A 21466-nucleotide genomic window follows, 5' to 3' on the forward strand; every position below is an offset into this window, starting at 1 on the left:
CCCTTACGCATCAATCATCACACCTATCACAGCAGGGATCTGGATATGTACAGGCTTACCTGCCGCTAGTTGCACGACCCCATTTTTGATCCTCCATGCGGGACAGCAGGGGTTACACCATGTGTCGTAGGGAGGGTAACGCACGCATGTCATGACTTGAACGTTCGGCACGAAAGACCCACCGTTCAACGTATTAGACCGCTATACCTCCTCGTCTGATGCAGCCTCGTTCCCGGCCACGATTCGGGTCGATTGTAACACTGTCTCTTGCAGGTCCAACCACATTCTTTCCATATTGGCGGGACCATGTGATGGACTTTTATCGCAATTAGCTACACTACCTTCATCGATCTGAAATCGCTAACCGATACAACCTCCGTTGCGCCTTATCGTAATATCTTCTGGTCGATTGCGCAATCATGAGCACCAGCACTGCTCTTTTACCAGATCCAAAACAACATCCAGACAATGCCAACTTACCAAATGTCAACGAACCTGAGACAATCCTTGGTCTCACAATTGCTTTCCTGGTATGTGCGATGATCGAGCAACTATACACTCTAGACATCTTTGTACTGACTTCCTCAGTCAGTCGCCATCTTTACATTGAGCTTGCGGTTATGGTTCCGTATCAAGGACCGTCTTTGGGGCTGGGATGACTTGTTCGTGGTCCTCGCCGCCGCTGCGAGCTTTGTCGGAGACATCATGGTTTGCATGAGTATGCATAGCGATATCCCACAAATCAAGGCGTGACTAATCATTCACAGTGCCAGACGATGGTCTTGGTCTGCACTTGTGGACACTTGATGCTGAGCATCTTACGTCGTATTTCAAGGTACTAGATCAAAGTTACATGGTTATTCGGACTCAGGCTAACATCAGTTCCAGCACATATACTCGACAAATGCCGCCTACACTGCGAGTACAGCACTAATCAAGCTTTCTATCCTCATACAGTATCTTCGTCTCTTTGCCGAAGCCGCGCCTTCAGCGACTCATGCTCAGTATCGCCTTGCACGATGCGTTACCTGGGTCATGATTGTCATATGCTCATTGTGGGGACTGACTTTCTTCTTTCTCGCACTTTTCCCCTGCAATCCCATCGCCAAAAACTGGAATCCAACATTGGATGGCACATGCATCGGGTGGGGCAGCAAGAACCCTCAAGACTTTTTTCATATGTTCTTGGGACATGCTGTCAGTAACTGCTTGCTGGATATTCTGGTCCTTCTTCTACCTGTTCCTTTCGTAACCACATTGAGGATTGCGGGTAAAAGTCGAGCAGGCTTGGTCGGTCTATTCAGCTTAGGCTGTGTGTAAGTGGACAGCGTGCCTTCAGAACGGAACCGTACTGACAACGCACTAGCGTGGTCATCGTGGCTATCGGCCGCATGATCGCCATGTCTGTCAACAAAGCGGGTACCGAACCCGTTCTTGACATGTCTTTCCATACCCCCATAGTGTACATCTTCGCCGTCCTCGAAGTCAACTTCGCCATCATCACGGCTTCCATACCCATCTTCTGGCCTGCCATAGCAACATTGGCATCCAACAAAATTTTCGTCGTCAACGAAGTGCAGATACATGTTGAACATGTTACAAGAAACGACAGCTTCGACTCCAATGCCGGTGGCATTAGCCTTAGTGACAGAAAGATAACATCATCTGGAGGGGATAGTAAGATGGGTGTCATCACAACGATATCTGATCAAATGCCACGGAAGTCGGGGGAAAAGTCATCCCCTATAAACCATTATCATAAATCGAGCAATGCTTCCTCTATTGGTCCGACTCTTGGGGGCTTTGGAGGTCGGAAAGCAAGCACTGCCTCATCTGTAGGCCGAACAATGGGCATGGATCTCGCCGGCCGCCCCAGTCAAGATTCACTACGACACCTATACCGTATTCCCAGCAACGAGAACCGGAGTTCAAAAAGCCTGACGCAGAGCGAGGGCGACGACTGGTTCATGGAGATGGACAGGGCGAATTCACGAGGACAGGTGACGACCACGGTCCAAAAAACATCGGTTCCGTTTGACCACATCAAGACGTATGACAACAAGTAAAAGACATCTTGTTTTTGGGAGGAGGGATCGGTACATGTCTTTGCTAATGTCTTTCGCGTGATACCCTGCAGCAATGCAATATGCAACATGTCTTTTCTTGTACGCAGCACATACACAGATGAGTATGTAGTAATGTAGTCATATAATCAACAAAAGCATAAGTTGGGCATTATTTCAACTTGCTCACGTGGATCCTTCGGTCTTGTTACACGTTTCCAAGGCTCCTCGGCCCGCAACCACAGGTATCGGTCCGATGTGGTCGCAAGATGGAGTCGATAGTTGCTGATTCAATCACCGATAGTTCTCCCGTAGAGATGCCGTACGGATTGGATCTCAACGCAATCGCGCACGGTGCTGTTGTTCGTGTTCCTTAGTCTCCTTCCGCTTGCCGCAACCTATACCTGCATGAGCATGGATGTTATCAGCTCGATCTGAAAGTTTATCCGAGAATCTGTTGCTCGTTGCTATCGTTTCTTGAGCGAGACTAGAAGGCACGCGTTAAGGCCATCTGCGTGGCTCGGTTGGTGTGAAATCTTGCCTGCGCTGTTAACAACCCGGGTACTCGTAGCCCCAAAGCTGGATCAGCATATAGTATTATGCCTACCCCTTCAAACTACACAGTGAAGTATTACGGAATCGATTTCGATGTTCGGATGCAGTATGGGTCTGCTGTCTTGAGCATCGAATGCCATGCTGATGATCGCGTGCTCACATGCCAATTCGATCCAGCAGCTGCAGGACAAGCTCCGTGTGGCGTCGGCAATGTCAGTACAACTAACCTCTTTAGGTGACGCGCAGGTGCTTCGGTCGCCTGAGATAAAGCATGGCAAAGCTTGAAGCTGAACACGATTCCCGCCTTTCAGAATGGTTTCGAAGGTTTTCAAGTGATGAATACCGATCGCGCTGTTCTTCACCTGAGAGCGGCTGCGATGTTTTATTCCCGAGAGCCACAATACCCGAGCGGCGAAGGCCGCGCAATCATTGATAACTTTTTGTAGGCCCAACCTCTCATAATCGGTATTCCCGGCGGAGATTGTACCTGCTATATCGAGTAACAGCTCGTGGGCCTCCGGATCCTACGCCTCGGGTATTGGAAAAGCTTTCGCATGTTGTGAATGGTTCGTTGACCCCTCGGGTCTGCACCAAGCCCGATACGGCCCATAGCAAGGTGATCACAGGGTCTTTTGCGGTGAGTGGCACAAAGGTAGCAGACGGGTAGCGAGTAAGATCAAGTTTTGGTGTGAACCTTGGAACCCTTAAAGCTTGAGGGGTTCGCCTACGAAAGCTTGTCGCTGTTGCTACGAAGTTCTTACCATTTCACCGCGCTGGAAGATCGTGACGCAATACCCTCCTGCAGCGCATTCTGGTTAAGCCCCACGCGACATTATCATGGCTTCAGTCGCAGAAGTCCAGCCTGGCCTATACAATGCGACTGATGAGAAAGGCGACATTGAACGTAGAGGCAGCGTGGCAAGAACAGAGAAAGGAAGATGGGAAAGGTTATGGCCTGTGATCGCATGCGGCGCTGGACTTTTCAGCGATGGCTATCTCAACAATGTACGCAGAAACCGACCCAAAAAGCGACAAGATACCCTCCAACGCGACAACATCGATCCCCATCCCAAAGCAACACCGCTATATATGAGTAAAGACTGGAACTGTGAGAACAGAAATGCTGATAGAGGAATTGTAGATCATTGGACCGGTCAACACGATGCTGAAGACTATCTATCCAGATTCGTATGCGAACTCCTCTGCTCAAGCAAACGTCGCAAGTATAACTTTTGCTGGCACAGTCGTGGGGATGTTGTTCTTCGGGTACACATCTGATCATTTTTCAAGAAAATGGTCTTTATTCACTTCGACCATCATCATCATACTTTTCGCCATCCTGGGAACGGCGTCTTATGGGGCAGGTGGAAGCCCGAGTGGTCTATTGACGGCGCTCGTTGTATATCGATTCTTTCTCGGAATAGGCATGTGCTACACCAAACTGTGTTTACTTGGATTCGTTGAATTTGCTGACTTGTGGTAGGTATCGGTGGAGAGTACCCAGCGGGCAGTGTCGGTTGTGCAGAATCTACTGGCGAGCTCAAGCAAGGCACACGGAACAAATGGTTCATTCTCTTCACCAATGTGCAGATTGACCTGGCCTTTTTCATCAGCGCCATCGTCGCTACTGTCGTCGTCCTTGCTACAGGGGAGAATCATCTACGCGCCGCCTGGCGTATCTGTCTTGGTATCGGTGTCATCCCGCCTCTCTCGCTACTCTACCTCCGGTTGAAGCTACAAGAGCCAGAGGCATTCAAGCGGGAGTCTTTGGCCAAAGCAAAGACACCATGGTTGCTTATCATCAAGTACTACTGGTTCCGGCTCAGCATTGTCAGTATCATCTGGTTCATCTATGACTTCAGCGCCTACTCGTTCGGTATCTACGCAACGTCTATCTTGGCCAATCTATTGGGCGAATCGGCGCCGTTGTGGAAGAGTCTGGCGTGGAACATTCTGATCAATTTCTTTTACATGCCCGGCTGCCTTGCCGGTGCTTTCGTTGCAGATTTACCGTCCATGGGCCCTAAGAAGACGCTATTTATCGGCGTAACGCTGCAGGGTATCATCGGATTCATCATGGCTGGATGCTATCCTTGGCTGAACAAACCCGAGAACGTTGCCGGATTCGTCGTGGTATATGGGATTTTCCTTGCGCTAGGCGAATTTGGCCCTGGCGATAACATTGGTTTGGTTGCGTCGAAGACCTGTGCAACTGGAATTCGGTACGTCTTTTCATCGCCTTTCCATCCCTCCGCTTCTAACATGTAGACAGTGGTCAATACTACGGTATCGCAGCAGCTGTAGGCAAGATCGGTGCGTTCGCTGGTTCCTATGCTCTCGATGCGTTACAGAAGGCTGCGGGCGATGATGAAATAGCTGCAGGCCGCAATCCTTTCTTCGTCGCATCTACTCTAGCCTTCGTAGCGGCTGGTCTGGTGTTGCTGCTTCCGCATATCGGCCAGGATACAATCGACCAGGAGGATGTAAAGTTCAGAGAGTATCTCAACGCAAACGGATATGATACAAGCAAGATGGGCCTTCAGAGCGGAGATAAGACGGGTGTCGAGGGTGACGAGAATGGCGTTGTGCCCGTTGAGCAGGCATACGTGAAATAGGTGGGTTGATCTGGGTTGAGGATGATGTTCGATGATGACAAAGATCTCTATAGGTACATATGTGATTCAACACCCATAATAACACGCATCAATTGCGGCTACAGGCCTTATACCCTTAAGTCTGCCAAAGTTAGGGGCCGCATGCATAGCTTAGAACATCTCTAGAGTTCTCGACTGCTAGAGAAGCCCCTACCTATGTGTGATGTTTTAGGCTTAGTGTGCTTTCGCACTGCCGAGGCTATTTGTAAAGCCGGAGAACTTGGAAGCTATTCAACAACCCACGTCACTAGCAGCTCCCCACCATGCACGACAGACGACAGATATACCAGACCCCAGCCCACTTGATCCTCACTGTGCCGCCTTAAACTGGACTTACCGCGCGTAATGCTATTATACATCGAACACCCGGCAAAGCTTGCCTCACGTGCAATTGGGTACACATGTACCTAGGTACCTCGGATCTCCGTCCGCCAACGCAGGCTGGAATAGAGACACCAAGCCCCGTCGGCAATATGGAACTACATGGAATGACACTGGAACAAGCCATGTGATCCCCACACAAAGGATGAGATGGCGTCTTCATGTGGACCCTAGTATGCCTGGAAGCGTGTAGTTGCGCCCATCGTCCGGCTTCTAGGGAAGCAGTACTAAAAAGCGGCCATATACCCTCGCTTGACATGACTGACAAAGTAAATTAACTCAAAACTCTTATCTCATACACATAGATCCATTGTTACAAACTTCGAGTCCTCATCATCTACCATGTCTCCAGCAGCCGTAACCTCGACCCCTCCTCCCGCTACAACACCCCACACGAACGGAAAATCGTCTACCAAACCTGTCATAACACCTTCGTCGACAGTTACCTCGCAAATCCCCGCTTGGGTTAAACCCGACCTTTCCCGTCTCCTTCGCGTAGAACATAACCCAGGTGCTTTTACCTCACGCTCAGTTTCTCTTGTCAACCTTCCCCCAGGCGCAGTCTTTGCCCGCATCACAAACCCCACACCAGCCACCGTAGCGTACTCCTCTGTCCAAGCTTCGCGCGACCTCCACATAGAGCTCAACTGCGACCTCGTCTACATAAACCACAGCTGCAAGCCCAGTCTAGTGTTCGACATGCAGCGCTGGGAAGTAAGGGTTTCGGAGGATGGAGAGGGGCTGAAGGAGGGCGATGAGCTCACATTCTTCTACCCGAGTACGGAGTGGAGTATGGCTCAGCCGTTCAACTGCTTGTGTAAGACGGGAGAGTGTGCGGGAGAAATTAAGGGGGCGAAGGATATGAGTAGGGAGGTATTGGGAAGGTATTGGTTGAACAAGCATATTGAGGAGATGCTTGTCGAGAGGGATGGGCAGTAGAAGCCTTGTTGATGTATGTCTCACGAGATGTGGATGTAAAATCTGGACGCTTGGAGTGTCGACTAGAATACAATGTCAAAACACCTTACATTATACGAAGAGATGAGAGTTAGCATTAGCTTCCATGCCAATGTTCCTGGTATACTATAGCCTTCTTTTTTGTATAAAATCGGAGACATCCTGACTTTGTGATTACCTAGCTTATTATCCTAGGTATCCCTATTGTTTACATATTTTCTATGACAGCTCTCCACAAATACCTGCTAGACTATCACCACGTTCACCCATTCATCAACGCCCTGACCTTTTCAACAGTAACCTCCCCGAATCCCTCCCCAAAAATTCTCCCATTGCTCACCTTCCCCTGCCACAGTACCCCTTCCTCCCAACTAGCCTTAACATCAATAGCAGCCTTCTTCCCCTCTCCAAGGCATGCCTGAAAGCCGAAGTCATGGTCTGTATGAATGTACGTCTGGAGATTGAAACGTGTCTTTTGCGCGGCCTTTGCGCCTTCTGGGATGTAGAAAACAATACGATTACGAAGTTCAGCACCGAGGTGGGTCATGACTGCCTTAGTGGCGAGGAATGTGGTACACAGGGCAAAGGTTTTCTTAGTCCCGCCGGATCCGAAAGACGTTTGGATGATGACCCAAATATGGTGGGGGAGTGTGATGGAGGTGACTTCTGGTGTTGCAGATGATACTGGGTCATGGAGTGGAGGTCGAGGCCATAAGGGTGATGATGGTGGTAGTGGGAAGAGCGAGTTTGGTGTGAGCGAAGCCTTAGTCTCTACAGGAAAAGAAGTTGGATTTGGAGTGTCCTTGGGTGTTTCGTGGCGCTTCTGTAAAGAACGGAGTCGCCTTTCTTCCGACATCTCTCTTTGCTTGTCGAGCTTCGTCGTGCATATTTCCCCCTTGGCCGCTTCCTCCGCCTTCACCTTATCGGCTTTGCTCAGTTTGGGTACTCTTGCTAGCAGCGCTTTCAAGTCGTCGAATTGTTGTAGTTGCTCCGCGGTGAAGGGGCATTCGGTACGCATCCTCTCCTCGAATGCTTCCCTCAAGAGTCGCGTGCTCTCTTTCTCTTTTTGATACGGAAACATGACTTGATAGAGTCTGATGATATGAAGATGGACCTTTCTGGTAGTAGCACCTAGCCAGTACGAGATCTAAAAGCGAGATTCAGTCGCGGGGTCCGGAGTTGAGGTGGTGGTGAGATATTGTTTAGCCCAGGTGGTGAGTGATGGCTAGTGTATGATCCGAGACCGTGAAGAGTTTCTACACCTGCTTGCTAGCAAGCTAAGTACCGCGTTGATTGCGGTGGTCTCATGTCGAGCCGGATAGGGCGAGATCACTTGTACGCAGTCTCTGGATGTGGCACATCGACATCAACCTGACACTGGAGTTAGTCCCATCGTTTCATGATTTCCCCTCCATCTCATACTCCACATACCTGTCCGTACTGCTGTCCGTCTTTGTACGCAGTTGGCCGTCTATCATCCATCTCCACGCTCCAAATTCCACCTTCTGCTTCTTCCTCGTCTTCCAGCTTTCGGTACCTGCTTTTAGACCCAGGCATACGCATCTCGGCATTCACGATTGCCGCTTTGTTCTTTCGATCGCGTTTGTTCTTGCATATGACCAGACTGATGATGAGACAGAACATGCCGACAGTAGCGAGGACAGAGAGGATGATGACGACGATGAAACCGCGCTTTTGGGCATCGTTCTCGAAGATGGAGTTTCGGGGGGTAACATGATGAGTTTTGATGGGTAACGACATGGTAAAATGTTCCAGGCAACGATCCGATGTTGGAAAGTGTGAATTACGGTATCGCTAGATTGTATAGGAACGAACGATAGAAATGACGATCGCAAGGTATGAAGAAGACGCAGCACACCTACGATATAAACCTGTCTCGCCTTGTCTCAAGATACCCACACAGCCGCCTCCTTCTCGACACCGCTTTGCTCACTGTTCATGATCTCCCCCAGGGTGGTACGTCCCCAATGACTCCACTCGGTCCGCCTTAAAATAGCGACTTGCGTTGTGCGATGTCTCCTGCCAATCGTAATAACAACGTGTCGTGCGAGCATGACGTGGCGATGTCCGTGTATGTAATCCTAACACTTCGAAGCAGCCCTCAATGATAAACGTCGAGATCGTCACATTAGAAAGAAAGTTGAACGGTGCGTACTAGGAACTGTGAAAACATAAAAATAGAGAATTAGGCATTCAGGATTGGTGGCGCAGGTGTGGGCGGCCTTGTGCAAAGCTCAGATCTTAGTCGGTAAGATGAGATGTGGGGACCTTTGTTCGTGTTCATCAAGACATTCAGGCTCGCTGATTCAGCGGCTACCTCGGGATATGAGATATGTAAAAGAAGCTGACGACGTTTAAATCCTAAGCGATCATCTTCCGCAAAGGAGACCAACTCATCTTAATTCAAGTTACCCAGATTTTAGTTGCCACGAAGCTGTCACAATTGTTCTAGGGGCAAAAATCCAACCGATAATAAAGATGTGCGCGAAAAGATGTGTGCTGGATAGATGGATCCTGTATAACCAACGCCATGAAAAGCATGAGCACATGCTATATTCAACTTCGTAACGTCACCGACAATCATGCTTCATAACCTCCCTCATTCCCAAACACCCCTCATTACCGTATGCGAAAAAGGAACACGGGCCGAAGCCCGGACAACACAACATAACGATCATATACGACACCCCATTCGTCTCCACCTCCACTACATCCTCCTATAATTCTCCGCCAACCCCTCGAATTCGTCCAAGCTCTCCACGCCACCTCCAGGGCACTTCCAATCCCTCTCATACGCTTTATCCGGCAAGATGCCCGCCTCGCGCCCCCGCCTATAACTCCACTGTGTACTCTTCTCTGTCTCCCACGTCCAGTAGAACCAGCCCCAACCAGCTTCAAAAGCATCCATCTGGCCGATAGCAAACTGGTACAGCCACTTTTTGTATTCGTCAGAGTAATTGCTAGGGTCGGCGTTGGCTTGGTCGCAGGAGCACTGGGAGGATTCGAGCGGACATTGCGGGGCGAGTACTGCACCCGACTTGTCCGAGGCTTGCAGAGTGCCTTCCCAGCGTGTACCGGTATTGACATTGTTGATGTACTGCGTGCAGTCTGTGTCTGCTTGGGACCATTCTCCGCACATGGTGGGACCGAAACCGGTCTTCTTGTCCATGGAGCGCTTGGACTGCTGAGTCCATGCTTCGCAGGCAAAGTTCAGCTTGTCCCGGTGCTTAAGCTTGATTTGGTCCGTGTTGAAGATGACATATTGGTGCACGTCGAGGAGGAGGTCGTCGTTGCCTTGGAGCTTACCCTGCCAATTGTCGAGGCCCATGAAGCCATCGCCAAAGATAATGATGCCCTTTATGCCGTCGGCGCGAATTTGGTCAATGGCCTTTTGCGTCCAGGCGACGACTTTGTCGGTGTCGAGTTCCACGTTGCGTGGCTCGTTGACGAGACCGTACATGGTTACTACATTCTTGTAGCGGTCTTGCGCGAAGAAGACAGAGAGCTGGTGATGGACGTCTAGTGTGCGTTGGGCATTCTTGTCACCGTCTGTGCCATTCAGCCAGTTGATCTGGCCTTGACGGCCGGAGTGGTTCCAGCCATTCTGACTACCTGGTGCGCCGTGAAGATCAAGATTCACGCGTAGTCCGTTTTGGCGACAGTACTCGATACCACGCAAAAGGTAGCGCCATGATACCTGAGGTACGTAGACATCGTCGTCGTAGGTCCTCACCATCCAATAGCCGAAGGGGAAGCGAACATGGTCCATGCCAGCCTCCCTGATCTCAGCAAAGGTCTGCTTGGTGATGAAGGTGGAGTAGTGCTTTTCTAACGTGTCTTTGGCCTTCGCAGGTCCAAGTTTGCTGAGAAACGTCCATTCGTCCACTACATTGTCTTTGGATCCATACTGAGAGAAGTAGGAAGGAGTGATGAAGGGTTCGAGGTTGAGCCAGCCACCGACGTTTACGCCACGTATGGGCGTCTTGCCATATTCGAACGAGTCTGAGAGCTTCGGTACAGAAGGGTTTGCTTGGACGTCATCGTCCCAAGTGGAGTTCAGACCGATGATGGGTAAACCGCCGACGAGTTCGTTGGTGTAGGTAACGTTGAAGTCCTGGGTATCGTACCATGCCCATGGATCCAGGATGCCGCCTCGATCTGCTTCTGGTACGCTGTTTCGGTCCTTCCCAGCTAGGTTGTCTTTGTTTGGCCCCGGCGAGGTGGCCGCGGATGAGCTCCCTTCGCCTGTCTCGTCGTTCTTGCTTCCTTTGCTCGAATGCAGAACAGCTACAGGTATGATGATAGCGAGGAGTACCACAACGGCGACTATTGCGAATATTATACGCTTTTTGTTCTTCTTCCTCCGTGCCAGCTCCTCCTCTGTGTATACTGTTGGCGGACCGCTGCCCGCGCCTCCACGCTTCTCCATCATGTATCGGTACTCGGAGTCGTCATCGTCGATGCGGCCTTCTTCAGCCAAAGGACCGCTAATAACGCGACGCTTCTTCTGCTCTGTGCGGTATTGCTTCTCTTTCCGCCTCCGTTCTCTTCGCTCCTCAGCTTCCGACGGTGTGTATTTGGGCTCTTGCCTGCGTCTTCTTTCCTCTCGCTCGTCCTCTGTATATGTGCCTCTCGTTCTCTCGAGCTCATCATCGGTCTGACTTTGCTTCAGCGCAGCAGCCTTCCGCCTTTCTTCCCGCCGTTTCCTAGCCTTTTCTTCGAGCAGGGCGGCATCGCTCTCTGCAGCGCGTCGTCTAGCCTCCTGCTCTTTTTGTTCTCGCCTCTTCTCTTCTCGCTCCTCCTTCAATCTCTCCTTCTCCAAGTTCTTTTCTTTCCTTCTGACTTCCTTTAGGTATTCGTCGTCATAGTCGTAGCCTCCCCAACCTCCAGCCTTCTTCGCATTGCTCTTGTCGAGCTTCGCTATCGCATCAAGACTGAGAGGGGCTGAGCCTCGACTCCCACTTCCACTGCCCTTTGACCTAGAATTACGCCGCGAACCTCGTGCCTGACGTGGGGCCGGGGATTCCTGCTCTGTGTCGCTTTGGTGCCTCGAAGGTCTTCGTGGTTTTGGAAGTAGGTCGCCTGAGGAGTCTGTCGCCCTGTGTCCTTTTCTCCGCCTTCCCTCCTGGTCGTAAACTGTATGTTCACCTCGGGATTCTCTCCGTCTTCGTCGTTCAGGGTCCACGTCGCCGTGAGATTCTCTGCGTCGTCGTCGTTGGTCGCCTTGTGGTCGTCTGCGCGACGGGTCACGCTCGCGGTCGCTCATTGGAAAGAATGGTGGTGGTGGTTATAGCAGTGTAACGAAAGCGCGGTGTAGAAACGAGGGGCTAGCATGCACTTGATAGAACGCCTGAAAAAGCACGAAAGGAAGAATAACACGCTCAATCGTCTTCGCCAGCTCTCGGGCGCATGTGAATATCGGTAGCGAATATGTATAATCAGCGGCTGGGCACATGCACGAGGTTGGGCTTGCTGGGGTGTTGGTGTCGTTGCTGTGGAGACGTGGTGTTGATAGCGTGCCTGACGTGGCCGAGCACTGGGCGCCACAAGCCGCTTGGATAGCTATCTTGGAAAGCGCAACAAACTTGGACATAAGACGAGGAATCGGCCTTGTGTAAATGTTATTGATGTTTGACATGGCGGGTATCACGGTGACGATGCTCTCAGCTAATACTTGGAGTACTTGGTAGTAGAAAGGCTGCGTATGCTTCTGTGGCTATGCCAGAAACACAAACAAACTGCAGGAGACTTTCCTTCGGACACTAGAGCATGTTGCACACTGGATGGCATCTCATGAAAAAGGCCATAACGTCATCCGGGAATATCATATCTGGACAAAGCCTTGAAGACCCTGCCCCGAAGATTAGCAACGGCAGGGAAGATCTGCCCACGCAGCCGCGGCCTCGCTTCTGAATGACATCACTGTTCCTGTCATAGTTAGCAAGTCGCTGCGTGCACCTCTACGCTCCGTGGACATTGCAAATCAGGGTTGAAAAATTATCATCATGCATTGTTGAATATGTGTGTGGTATCATAGCTAGAAATGTACAAAAACAATGCGCCGTTGGTCATAAGGGTTTATGCAGCTCTTTACCCTTTTCAGCCAATCAAGCCTGTGGAGGCCCACCCGTGCCTCTCTAATAAGCCGGCATTTAGGTGATCGTGACGGTGTAATGAGAGTACCGTCTGTACAATGCCAATTCAGATTGCCACCCAAGCGTAATTATGGACTAGCGTTGACGGCACCACGCGGCGCGGCAGCCCTGTCGGAAGTGGTGGTACATGCGATTCTCAGTGCGCGAAGGGATCATCGCAGATCCGTAGTTGAAATCATTCAAGAAGCGGAAACGCTCTGCGAAGATCCAGGAGCGTCGGCAGATACTGTCTCTTTGCCCTTGTCTGCTGCCTTTTTCTCGTCGTCGCTGTAGAGACCGTGTTCGTAGATGTAGTCGACGACCTTATCCGGGATGTAGTAGCGGATGCTCTTACCCCTCTTACGGAAGAGACGGATCTTGGTGGAGGAAACGTCGTTCTGGATGAGTTGCGGAATCACGCGGATGTTCTCCCTCCACTGCTGGAGTTGTACGAGCGCGTCGTCTGTACATGTTAGTGGTTGTAGAGCACTATGCTTTAGATTCAACACACCAATATCGGTACCACTGCGCTCGAGAATGAAGGCGCCATAGTGTCCCAGAATCCTGCTCAAATCCTCGCGAGCCCACAGGCCGGGTGTGCTCATGGTCTGGATGAGGTCGGCGCCTGCGAGCAGCGCCACATGGATGGTCTTCTTCTGGCCGTCCTCGGTCGCGATGCCTCCCATAACCTCGTTTAGTTCATGGTCGAAGTGGTCAAGCACCTTGACGGTCGGGAGATACTCCTTGTGTAGCGGCTCCCATGGGTCAACTCCAATCCACTTCGAGCTGTCCTGTACAGCGATCCTCGTCATATTGATTCGGTGTTGTGCGGAAGCTAGCCCAGCTTTCTTGTATGCGTCGCCGACGGGGCTGAAGAATCCGCCTACAACCTCGTATTCGGTTTCGAATTCGCAGTAGTCGGCTGCCTCTTCAAACATGCGCAGGTGTAGGTTGGTTGGTGGTGAAAAGGAACCGCATGATACGAGTACAAGGGGTTGCTTCTTGGGATTTGAGAGGATCTTCTTCAATCGCTCCTTGGGGAATGTGTAGTTGTCGAGCGACATGGCTTCAACGTTGGGTATTCCGGCGTCGAGCAGGATGTCGCGGTTATCTGTCGAGGACATGGCGGCGACAGCGATTTTACTTGTTGCGATGCGCGGGCGGATAGCGAGGGGTGACCTCGGAGGGGTGAGTGGCCGGCTATGTAGTGGTGAACTGCGGAGGTAACGGCGGGGTGGGGTCGCGGTGACAGGTAGGATGTGCGTTATATTTCTAAAAGGCAAGGTCAGTTGCCGGCGGGAGGGGAGCATTTATGAGTGAAAGGCTTACGAATACCGCGATAAACGGGGTCACCGGGAGACTACTGAGAGACTAGGCAGTAGTAAGAAGTGAGTCGATAGGAGCCTTGTTATGACGCGGGGGCAGCGAGGCGACACCCGATGGAACTATGTTTTCAGGCAGTGGGCGCAACAAGACGGGCTAGATGAGACTGCAAAGGTGGGATATGCCTGGATCGGATAGAGGGAAATAGGTGCACAGCGCAATCCGGCCGTGGAGGAGGGGGCATCTTGTACCATTTTACGTTTGCTTCTAGGCGGCCGTCGAGACGCTGGAACGCGGGCGGCGGGGCTGCCCAGGGTTCCTCTTTTTGCCTGCAACCGCACTTCTCGCCGTCCCATAACTCCGGCGCTCCAGCCAACCTGAGCCGCAAACTTTGTGTGGCGCCCGCATATGAAACGCCTTTTGCATCCGAACATTCGCCAAATGGCAAGCCAAGTCTGCAAACTGCTCGAGGAGAAGTGGGAGAGCTCACGTGGGCGTGTCGGCATTTCCCCGACCCCACAGGTACCCGGTTGTGTCTTCGAATTAGTCTTCTTGGGCCTAGGATCCGTATGCTGAACAATCAGAATGCTTGGCCCTAAAGCGGACGCGATTGCTCGTCTTGGAACTGGGTTACGCCGACCCTGACTTGCAACTGTAGGCGCTAGAGATGACTGGAAATGGGCTGATTACTCACTAGGGAACCCTGAAGGGAAGTCGGAGGACAGAGTCGCTGTAGGCTAACAGGACCCGAAAGTGAATCAAGTTTACGGTGTACCTATGAAGCATGTTGAATGTTGGCGTGATGAATTGAACAATTTGGGAAGACTTCGTAGCCTAGAAGTCGTGACGACACTTCTCAGCCCCAATGCGTGCGGCCATACACGACTCGCCGGGAGGTGTTGATAACAACGTATCCAGCAGTGACGTGCGCACTGCTTCCTCGACACACACCCTCAAGCCTTGGAAGATGATTCAGCCCCAATGCTTTCGTCTCAACCCAGTCGGGCTGGATAACCAGAGATCAAAATGGAAGACCGCAATTGCCAGATAGACTGATGAAAGGCAATGCAAGAGTGTTCAGGAGCTCCATTATTCATCATCTATCCACCGCTGGAACTGCGACAATGCAACAACAAATGCGCGAGGTGAGTACTAATGGTGAGTACTGCACAGGCAGGCGCAGGTCATACTTGATACGGTGACTGCGACCCTCTATCGATAACAGCAAAGGCGCTAGTCAGGTCACGTAATTAGCTCCCTCTGGCATGCAGGTGGGTATCGACGTCTAGCATTCGCCAGCGTCACTACAGCATTACCATCTCTTTCTATTACCCATCACACTACCAGAGCAATACACTCGTTTGCTCTGTTTGATTCCACCCACCGCCCTGACCGCCACCAACGCCTTCCCTGTGTTTGCACCTACCGCACTCGCTTGAGCACGCCTAATGGCGCGTCCTTGATGGCATCCAGAGGACCTCGTGAAAGGTAAATACCTTCCTACTCGACCCTTGGCCGCTGCAGTTTTCTTCCACCCCACGGTTCAACACCATCAACTGCTGTGGTTCTCAACCAAGTCTCACGTTGCTTTGCCGAAACAGAAGTGCTGCACCCACCGGGGCCACAGTCTGCGCGCATCTCGATTTCACAAGCCTGTATTCACAATCTCATGTCGTCCAGAGTCACTCGCTCGCAAAGGCGCCAACCCGCCAACACCAACGACAATTCACCGCCCGCACCTCCCCCATCCGCAGCCCTCCCGCCGCCCGCACCAGCTTCTTCACGCAAGAGGAAGACTTCAGCGCGAGACCCCAGCCCAGACCAACTGGACAACGCAGAACCACAACCGAAACGTGGTGCTCGCAACAAGCGAACCAAAGTCGACGCTCAAGACCCGCCCGCTCCACCTGCAACCAAGGCTAAGAAAGCTAAAGGCAAAGCAGTCATGTCTTCATCTGGGTCTGTGCCAGCCGCTCCAACGCCAGAGTATGCGCTGACTAAAGACAGCCCACCATCAGATCCTATCGACGAGAAGTCGACGCCACAACCCTCGAAACGATCCAAGAGTGGCCGCAAGAGCAAACCCTCTAGCGCCGCGCAAGACGCCGATACTCCTTCCACATCTCGCCGAAGCTCACGAAAGTCGAACAAGGCCGAAGACGATACAAGCATGGACGACGCACCCGCAAACAACGCTGAGGAGGAGACGCGCCAGTCTGGCGAGGACCATACCAGCGACGACGAGAACGGTGACGAACACGGAGAGCGATACGATGACGATGACGACGACGATGACGATGATCCCTTCACCAGTGGCTTCCTTGGACGCAATTCACACAGCCTCTCTGCGCTCAGGCAGCTTACTGGCATGATGGCGGGCACAACACAGCGCCTGCGGGGCATCTTGGACCAACTACGGTCGCCAGACATGTCCATACAGCTAATTGCGTTGCAAGAGCTGTCCGAGGTACTTCTCATCTCTACCGAAGACAACCTGGCTGGCCATTTCTCCCCCGATGCCTATGTCAAGGAGCTGGTTAGGCTCATGCAGCCGAACGAGTTCACAATGGAAGAGAACCCAGAGCTCATGTTGCTCGCCTGCCGATGCTTGGCCAATTTGATGGAAGCTCTGCCTCAAGCGACCGCCAACGTCGTTTACGGTGGCGCCGTGCCTGTTCTCTGCTCAAAGTTGCTTGAGATTAACTTCATCGATCTTGCAGAGCAATGTCTGAGCACGTTGGAGAAGATCTCTGTCGAATTTCCGGGAGTTATTGTACGGGAAGGCGGTCTAACAGCGTGCCTGACGTTCCTCGATTTCTTCGCCACAAGCACTCAGCGAACAGCCGTCACAACAGCCGCCAACTGCTGTCGAAACATCCCAGAGGATTCCTTCCCAGTCGTGCGCGATGTCATGCCCATCCTCGAAAACATCCTGAACAACAACGATCAGAAAGTCGTGGAGCAAGGCTGCATCTGCGTATCAAGGATCGTTCAGAGCTTCAGACAGCAAGAGAGCAAGCTGGAGGAGCTGGTCAGCCCAGGACTTCTCAAGGCGATCCTACGACTTCTCCTCCCAGGGAGCACAAACCTCATTGGACCCAGCATTCACACTATGTTCCTTCAGGTGCTCGCTTATACGGCAAAGGCGAGCCCACGTCTATCAGCTGAGCTTTTGAAGACGAACGTGGTCGATACTCTATATCAGATCCTCACTGGTGTTTCGCCTCCTAGCGGCACTGAAGACGTCGCAGCGAAAATCGACTCGGTGGTCATCATGCAAGCTCTGATTCATCGGCCCAAGGACCAGGTATTCGAGACGTTGAATGTCATTTGTGAACTGCTCCCTGATGTCTCAACCGATGGTCTCACTTACCTTGACGATCTCTTCGATGCGGGTTACCCAGGCGACGATCTTCTTCCGCTCTCATCTACGAACAAGAAGACTGCGAACGAGAAGCGCGTTGAGCTGCTGGAAGATTGCAAAGCAGAGGTTAAGCGCTTCGCTGTGATTCTTCTGCCGACTTTGACAGATGCTTACTCGAGCACCGTCAACCTCAGTGTTCGGCAGAAGGTGCTCACCGCACATCTCAAAATGCTGTCAAATCTGGACACCGATATTCTAGAGGAAGCCCTACGGCCAGTTCCGTACGCTTCGCACTTGGCATCAATCTTTACCCAGCAAGATCATCCATCTTTGGTGACTTTTGCATTGCAGGCTGCTGAACTGCTACTTAAGCGACTGGAGCCCATTTATCGATACCAATTCTATCGTGAGGGCGTCATCTCCGAGATCTCACAACTGGCAAATCGCCCATCCAAGGCACTGGAAACCAAGCCTAAAGACTCGAAACCAGCAGTTGGGGTTGAAGCGGCAGCTGAATCAGGCGCTAGCACTGTTTCCTCTGGTGAGCACGAGGTCGAACCGCATTCGAGCGAAGGTGTGGATGTGGAAATGCAATCTGACGATGGAGAGGATGTGGATCCGGATGACGAGCAAAACGAGAGCAGCCACAACCGGGACGAGGATGACGACTCGGATTCTTCATCATCTTCTGACGAGCGGGAACCACCACCGATGCCCAACGTCGAAGACATCATCACGCTGCGTGCCAAGAAGTTCATTGAGGCTCACGAGAAGGACTCCGATAAGCCTATACGCGACAAAGCTTCGGCGGTCCTAGATGACCTAAAATCGCTCGCTGAGAAGATCAAGGAGTGCGTCGCTGATGGTAATGCAAGTGATTGCATGACCCTGTTCACTCGGCTGGCTTCTTATTTCGAAGGTGATGCTTTGGAGAGCATTACAAGCTACGAACTCAAGACCTCAAAAATTGTGGAAGTGTTGTTGGAGTTGTTTTCGACCCCTACAACGAACAAGAATGTTGACCCCAGGCCTATCTTCTTGGAAGCCTTTATGGGAGGTAGTAGCCAGAGCAAGATCAAGACCGCGAGCACTGCATCTCCAGCTACGCCTTTTAGTGTGTTGGTCCACAAGCTCCAAGATTTGCTCAGTAGGTCTGAACACTTCGATGTGATCACCGTTCACCAGAACATGTACGATAGTCGAGGAAGCGCGACTTCAATGCTCGCAAAGCAGCTCAGGCTCAAGCTTGTCGCCGATGACGAGTCGGGCATTCCAAAGACATACAGGAACATCATGGTTTCCATTCACGCCATTGCAACATTCAAAGCCTTGGACGACTACCTTCGACCTCGCATTAGCCTGGCGGATCGACCACGACCGTCCAAGTCTCGGGACCAGTTTCCCTCCAGGGATCAATTTGAGGCCATGTATGCTCAAGCTCTGTCTGAAGGACGTGCGCCTCCACCACCGCACACACCTTCTGGCACAGCAAATCGTGCTTCGAAGAAGTCTTCACGATCCAAGGGTGCTCCGACTGATTCACCCCAACCAGGACCGAGCTCAGCTACCCGAGAGAAGTCCCGGCGATCCAGTAGGCGTCAACAGAATCAGCTTCCTCCACCACCGCCACCACCTCCAGCCAAGGCACAATCGCAAAGCAGCCAAGATCCAGTCGAATGCGCTGATGAAGCGCAGCTCTCTGATGGAGATTCCATGGATGAGGACAGCGCCTTGAATGCTATTGTTGACGAATTGGACGATGAGCTGGACGAGGACATGGCAGATCCATCAGCTGTTAGTGTTGAAGTTGCATCAACAGGACAAGCCACTGCTCGGGAAGAGGATGGCACCAGGATCGCCACGCCAGTGCAAAACACGCCGTTGGCAAAACCACCTGCTGAGAACCGAACGCCATCATCCCGTTTGTCCGCGCTACTTCAAAGCTCGGCCGCTATGCGCCAACAATTGGGTGGTGCGGCAAGTGCGCTTTCATATGCTGCCGCTGTGCAGTCAACCCCTCAAGACTGGCACATCGAGTTTAGTGTGAACGACCAGCCACTTTCAAATGAGACGACAATCTACCGCGCTGTGCATTTCAGTCAAGCTCAACCACAGGATGGATCACATCGCTCCGTTTGGAATGGCATTCATACTATTAAGTTCAAGCGGGTCCAGGGCCCTCCACCAAGCGAGCCCAGCTCCTTGACACCACCTCCAGAGTCACGATCGGATGTCTCCGGTATGCCAGCCTCACTTGATCAACACCCTGTGACGTCTGGTATCCTGCGATTGCTAAGTATACTCCACGGGCTGAACTCGCACCTTGACGACATTCTGCTTGCGAACAAGGAACAAGTCAAGCTGAATGCCGAGCCACTCTCACAGTTTGTCAACACGAAGCTTACGGCGAAACTGAACCGTCAGCTGGAAGAGCCTCTCGTGGTAGCGAGTAACTGTCTCCCCAGCTGGAGCGAGGATCTGGCACGTTTCTACCCATTTCTGTTCCCATTCGAGACACGCCACCTCTTCCTACAGTCCACCTCGTTCGGCTACTCACGGTCGATGACACGATGGCAGAACTCGCAGCCCACGAGCGATTCACGTGATAGTCGACATAGGGACGAGCGCCCATTCTTGGGTCGCCTCCAACGCCAGAAAGTCCGCATCTCTAGATCACGCATCCTAGAATCTGCGATGAAAGTGATGCAGCTCTATGGGCATTCTGCCAGTGTCCTGGAAGTGGAGTACTTTGAGGAAGTTGGAACCGGTCTAGGACCAACACTGGAGTTTTATTCCACTGTGTCGCGTGAGTTCTCGAAGAAGAAATTGAAGCTCTGGCGAGAGAACGAGTCCAACGACAGTGACGAATACGCTTTCGGTAAGCGAGGTCTCTACCCGGCTCCTATGAGCGCCGAGGAAGCGAGCACCGAGAATGGCGAGAAGCGTCTTGAGCTTTTCAAAATCTTGGGTAAATTCGTTGCCCGCTCTATGCTGGACTCTCGCATTATCGACGTCTCTTTCAACCCGACCTTCTTCCGCATTAGCGATGGCACTAGCGCAGCGGTTGCACCCTCTCTTGGAGCCATTAAGGCCGTTGATGAAGATCTAGCCAAGTCTCTGCTACTCCTCAAGCAGTTTGCCGATGCGAAGAAGAAGGTCGACAACGACAACATGAGCGCAACAGCAAAGTCCGCAGCCCTGCAAGACATAGTCATCCAAGACTGCCGGGTAGAAGATCTAGCTCTGGACTTTACACTTCCAGGCTATGATTCAATCGAGCTTATCCCGAATGGTGCGGATACACCAGTCACAATCGAGAATGTCGACACATATGTGGAGAAGGTCATTGACTTTACGCTTGGCTCCGGTGTACAGCGACAAGCGGACGCTTTCCGCGCAGGCTTTACAGAGGTCTTCCCATACTCTGCTCTCAAGGCGTTCACCCCGGATGAGCTAGTCATGCTGTTCGGCCGGACAGATGAGGATTGGTCGCTAGAGAGTAAGTTTCCCAGCATCCAACTGTTGATCATTGTTACTAACCGCATCTCAGCTCTTATGGATTCCATCAAAGCGGATCATGGCTACAACCTCGACAGCAAGAGCGTGCGCAACCTACTCGCCACTATGAGCGAGTTTGATGCACAGGAGCGTAGAGACTTTTTGCAATTCATCACCGGTAGCCCCAAGCTCCCGATTGGAGGTAAGTTCATCCCCTACTTATTCCATGACGGAAACTCATCATACTAACACTTCCATAGGCTTCAAGGCTCTCACGCCAATGTTTACGGTTGTCTGCAAGCCCAGCGAACCACCCTTCACATCTGATGACTACCTGCCTTCTGTCATGACGTGCGTCAATTACCTGAAGATGCCGGATTATAGCACTGTTGAGATTCTGCGCGAGAAGCTTAGTGTGGCTATAAGGGAGGGCCAGGGGGCTTTCCACCTCTCTTAGACTGCTGGATGAGTGGGTGGTGGTAGAAGTGACGGTTACACTCGTGGGAAATGAGGAGG

At 51.9% G+C, this 21466-nt stretch overlaps 9 protein-coding genes across 9 annotated transcripts; 5 read left to right on the forward strand and 4 right to left on the reverse strand.

Annotated features, from left to right (window-relative positions):
• Positions 1–419: 419 nt before the first annotated feature.
• On the forward strand, positions 420–2066 carry GT037_001569 (uncharacterized protein; the record flags this gene model as incomplete). Its single annotated transcript, XM_038926616.1, has 5 exons — positions 420–530; positions 589–718; positions 768–835; positions 889–1316; positions 1367–2066. The coding sequence occupies 5 exons, from the start codon at positions 420–422 to the stop codon at positions 2064–2066; spliced, it is 1437 nt and encodes a 478-aa protein (XP_038789908.1).
• A 1389-nt stretch (positions 2067–3455) lies between these two features.
• Positions 3456–5233, forward strand: GT037_001570 (glycerophosphodiester transporter; the record flags this gene model as incomplete). The annotated part of the gene is made up of 3 exons (XM_038926617.1): positions 3456–3726; positions 4102–4840; positions 4891–5233. 3 exons carry the CDS (start codon positions 3456–3458, stop codon positions 5231–5233), a joined length of 1353 nt encoding a protein of 450 aa, XP_038789909.1.
• A 762-nt stretch (positions 5234–5995) lies between these two features.
• GT037_001571 (uncharacterized protein) lies at positions 5996–6592 on the forward strand (the record flags this gene model as incomplete). The annotated part of the gene is made up of 1 exon (XM_038926618.1): positions 5996–6592. One exon carries the CDS (start codon positions 5996–5998, stop codon positions 6590–6592), a length of 597 nt encoding a protein of 198 aa, XP_038789910.1.
• Positions 6593–6872: 280 nt separating this feature from the next.
• Positions 6873–8371, reverse strand: GT037_001572 (uncharacterized protein; the record flags this gene model as incomplete). The annotated part of the gene is made up of 2 exons (XM_038926619.1): positions 6873–7757; positions 8042–8371. 2 exons carry the CDS (start codon positions 8369–8371, stop codon positions 6873–6875), a joined length of 1215 nt encoding a protein of 404 aa, XP_038789911.1.
• A 967-nt stretch (positions 8372–9338) lies between these two features.
• Positions 9339–11897, reverse strand: GT037_001573 (glycoside hydrolase family 5 protein; the record flags this gene model as incomplete). Its single annotated transcript, XM_038926620.1, has 1 exon — positions 9339–11897. One exon carries the CDS (start codon positions 11895–11897, stop codon positions 9339–9341), a length of 2559 nt encoding a protein of 852 aa, XP_038789912.1.
• Positions 11898–11918: 21 nt separating this feature from the next.
• Positions 11919–12942, reverse strand: GT037_001574 (uncharacterized protein; the record flags this gene model as incomplete). The annotated part of the gene is made up of 2 exons (XM_038926621.1): positions 11919–12240; positions 12914–12942. The coding sequence occupies 2 exons, from the start codon at positions 12940–12942 to the stop codon at positions 11919–11921; spliced, it is 351 nt and encodes a 116-aa protein (XP_038789913.1).
• Positions 12943–12965: 23 nt separating this feature from the next.
• GT037_001575 (nicotinamide mononucleotide adenylyltransferase 1) lies at positions 12966–13889 on the reverse strand (the record flags this gene model as incomplete). The annotated part of the gene is made up of 2 exons (XM_038926622.1): positions 12966–13228; positions 13277–13889. 2 exons carry the CDS (start codon positions 13887–13889, stop codon positions 12966–12968), a joined length of 876 nt encoding a protein of 291 aa, XP_038789914.1.
• Positions 13890–14529: 640 nt separating this feature from the next.
• On the forward strand, positions 14530–14824 carry GT037_001576 (uncharacterized protein; the record flags this gene model as incomplete). The annotated part of the gene is made up of 2 exons (XM_038926623.1): positions 14530–14655; positions 14786–14824. 2 exons carry the CDS (start codon positions 14530–14532, stop codon positions 14822–14824), a joined length of 165 nt encoding a protein of 54 aa, XP_038789915.1.
• A 933-nt stretch (positions 14825–15757) lies between these two features.
• On the forward strand, positions 15758–21407 carry GT037_001577 (thyroid hormone receptor interactor 12; the record flags this gene model as incomplete). Its single annotated transcript, XM_038926624.1, has 3 exons — positions 15758–20951; positions 21003–21152; positions 21211–21407. The coding sequence occupies 3 exons, from the start codon at positions 15758–15760 to the stop codon at positions 21405–21407; spliced, it is 5541 nt and encodes a 1846-aa protein (XP_038789916.1).
• Between the last annotated feature and the right edge of the window lie 59 nt (positions 21408–21466).

This window comes from Alternaria burnsii (assembly GCF_013036055.1).
Source record: "Alternaria burnsii strain CBS107.38 chromosome Unknown 750, whole genome shotgun sequence".
In the NCBI taxonomy this organism is placed as follows: Eukaryota; Fungi; Ascomycota; class Dothideomycetes; order Pleosporales; family Pleosporaceae; genus Alternaria; species Alternaria burnsii.